The sequence below is a fragment of the Piliocolobus tephrosceles genome, unplaced genomic scaffold, assembly GCF_002776525.5.
Source record: "Piliocolobus tephrosceles isolate RC106 unplaced genomic scaffold, ASM277652v3 unscaffolded_23622, whole genome shotgun sequence".
NCBI classification, from domain to species: domain Eukaryota; kingdom Metazoa; phylum Chordata; class Mammalia; order Primates; family Cercopithecidae; genus Piliocolobus; species Piliocolobus tephrosceles.
Window position 1 is genome coordinate 1 of NW_022306113.1, and position 2,857 is coordinate 2,857.

Below are 2,857 nucleotides of genomic sequence, written 5' to 3' on the forward strand. Positions count from 1 at the left end.
CAAAGTGCTGGGATTACAGGCTTGAGCCACCGTGCCCGGCCCAGGACCAAGGTTGACCAAGGTTCTGGTGAGGAAGGCAGGGGTTGTGTCACGCACAGCCTTCTAGGCCATCTTCAAGGATTGCAAGTACAGCCTTGGAGTGTCATGATTGTAAGAGTATTTGTCAAAGAGTTTGATCTAGGTCTAGGTCCCATTGAGGGAAGCTGCAAGTGGGGAAGCCGACAGGACCCTCAGGAGGTCATGGCCTTGTGAGGGAGATGTGATGTGGACAGTAGAAACGGCAGATGCAGATTCTCTTTTGGAGGATTAAATGGACTGGACTTGCTCATGAGGGGGATATATAGGAGAGGAAGAGCTATAAATGTCTCCCTGGTTTCTGAGAAGATGAAGGTGGAGTTACTTGCTAAAATGGAGCTAGTTGGACAGGATAGAATGAGGGGTAAGTTTGAGATGTCTGTGGGGTGGGCATGATTACAAAAGTTAAACAGTTGGGAGCCATCAGCATATGGAAGGTGTTGAAAGCCATTGTGTTAGCTCATTTTGCGGAGAAGTGGCTTAGAATTGCTGACTCTTCTCCTCCAACAAGCAGCTTCTATTCCTTTATTTATTTATTTATTGGAGACTGAGTCTCACTCTGTTGCCCAGGCTGGAGTGCAATGGCGCGATCTTGGCTGACAGCACCTCTGCCTCTTGGGTTCAAGCAATTCTCCCGTCTCAGCCTCCCAAGTAGCTGGGATCACAGGCACCCACCATCATGCCCGGCTAATTTTTGTATTTTTGTAGAGACAGGGTTTTACCACATTGGCCAGGCTGGTCTTGAACTCCTGACCTCAGGTGATCCGCCTGCCTCGGCCTCACAAAGTGCTGGGATTATAGGTGTGAGCCATTGCGCCTGGCCCTCCTATACCTTTAAAGAAGAGCTGAGGGGAGCAGAGGTAACATTTAGGAAACCCATATTAGTCTGTTTTCATGCTACTAATAAAGACATACCCGAGACTGGGTAATTTATAAAAAGAAAAAAAAGATTTAATGGACTCAGTTCTACATGACTGGGGAGGCCTCACAATCATGGTGGAAGGTGAAGAAGGAGCAAAGTCACATCTTACATATCAGCAGGCAAGAGAGCGTGTGCAGGGCAGCTGCCCTTTATAAAACCATCAGATCATGAGACTTACTCTTACTAAACAGCACGGGAAAACCCGCCCCGTGATTCATTTACCTCCCACTGGGTCCCTCCCATGACACGTGGGATTATGGGAGCTACAATTCCAGATGAGATTTGGGTGGGGACACAGCCAAACTGCATCACTGCCTAATAGGAGAATTGGGGAAGCTTAGGGGCTGCTGTGTGGTTAGGCACTTGGATTGAGTAATTTTGACATTCTTGGGTTTTAATTTAGACAGTAGGTTTGCGTTTCTTTTAAGGGATTTAAAGAGAAGGACTAATTCAGAGGCACCAGATGGCCTGTCTTATTTTCCCCCCGGGGAGAGGATTTTCAGCAGGACTTCTTTCCTTCCCACCAGAGCCGTCCTGGGGAGGTGTGCTCTGCTCTCAACCTCTGCGAGTCTCTCCAGAAGCACCTGGCAGAGCTGAATCACCAGAAGCAGCTGGAGTCTAATAAGATCCCAGAGCTGGACATGACTGAGGTGGTGGCCCCCTTCATGGCCAACATCCCTCTCCTCCTCTACCCTCAGGACGGCCCCCGCAGCAAGCCCCAGCCAAAGGTAAGACAATGGGCTGGCCACTGAGGACTCCATTTTTGGTTGCACTGGAGATGAGAGACAAAAGGGGCAGAGAGTGGCTCTTAAACAGGGGCTTATCTCTGTGCATAACTCTGCAGTTACATGAACCAGCCTTTAAATGGTTGTACCATGAAGTTTCTAAAGAATAGGATATTTAAAATATACAAAGGTTAACCCCCTTTAAAAAATTTTTACTTCTTTTATTTTTGAGCAGGGTCTCGTTCTATCACCCAAGCTGGAGCGCAGTGCTGTGATCATGGTTCATTGCAGCCTCAACCTCTGAGGCTTAAGTGATCCTCCCACCTTAGCCTCCTAAGTAGCTGAGAGTACAGATGCACACCACCACACCTGGCTAAATTTTTGTATTTTTTGTTTTGCTGTGTTGCTCAGGCTGGTCTCAAACTCCTGGGTTCAAGCGATCTGCCTGCCTCGGCCTCCCAAAGTGCTGGGATTACAGGTGTGAGCCACTGTGCCTGGCCATCCTTTTTATTTATACTAAACCCCCTTTTTACACCATACTGTTACTATAATCAACACTCAATCGATTTAAAGCCTATCAGTAATTTGAGAGCCTGTAAAGCACCTTAGGAACTGGCCAGTAAGTGCCCACTAATGCTGTAGCCCTGAGTATATAAGGACGTTTTCCTAGGAATTTGAATCCTCTTAAGTTGCCAACCTAACTGCCTCTTCCGTAGGATAATGGGGACGTTTGCCAGGACTGCGTTCAGATGGTGACCGACATCCAGACTGCTGTACGGACCAACTCCACCTTTGTCCAGGCCTTGGTGGAACATGTCAAGGAGGAGTGTGACCGCCTGGGCCCCGGCATGGCCGACATGGTGAGCCTTGTGTCCTTGTGCATTGAGGATGGTCTGGGTCTGGGAGTTGGGCTCTGGAGGCTGGAGTAGGGCGTTCAGACAACATGGTTTTCTGTTTAACCAGAAAGCAGCTTGAATAGGTAGTACAGACTGGAATCTGTTTTGGTTAATGGCATCTGGATATGTAATAAAACTGGGGACAAAAAGTAGGAGACTGTTTCTGGGAAGATTTTGTTTCCTGCCAGGCACCCTGTGTTTTAGGAACACTGTAGAAACACTTTTTACCCGCCCCCCCC

General features: G+C 48.2%; 1 protein-coding gene across 1 annotated transcript; it reads left to right on the forward strand.

Moving 5' to 3' along the window:
• Nucleotides 1-1,451: 1,451 nt before the first annotated feature.
• LOC111534613 (prosaposin-like) lies at nucleotides 1,452-2,816 on the forward strand (the record flags this gene model as incomplete). Its single annotated transcript, XM_023201181.3, has 2 exons — nucleotides 1,452-1,725; nucleotides 2,439-2,816. Coding segments are annotated over 2 exons (487 nt in total), but the record flags the coding sequence as incomplete, so codon positions are not given.
• Nucleotides 2,817-2,857: the final 41 nt, after the last annotated feature.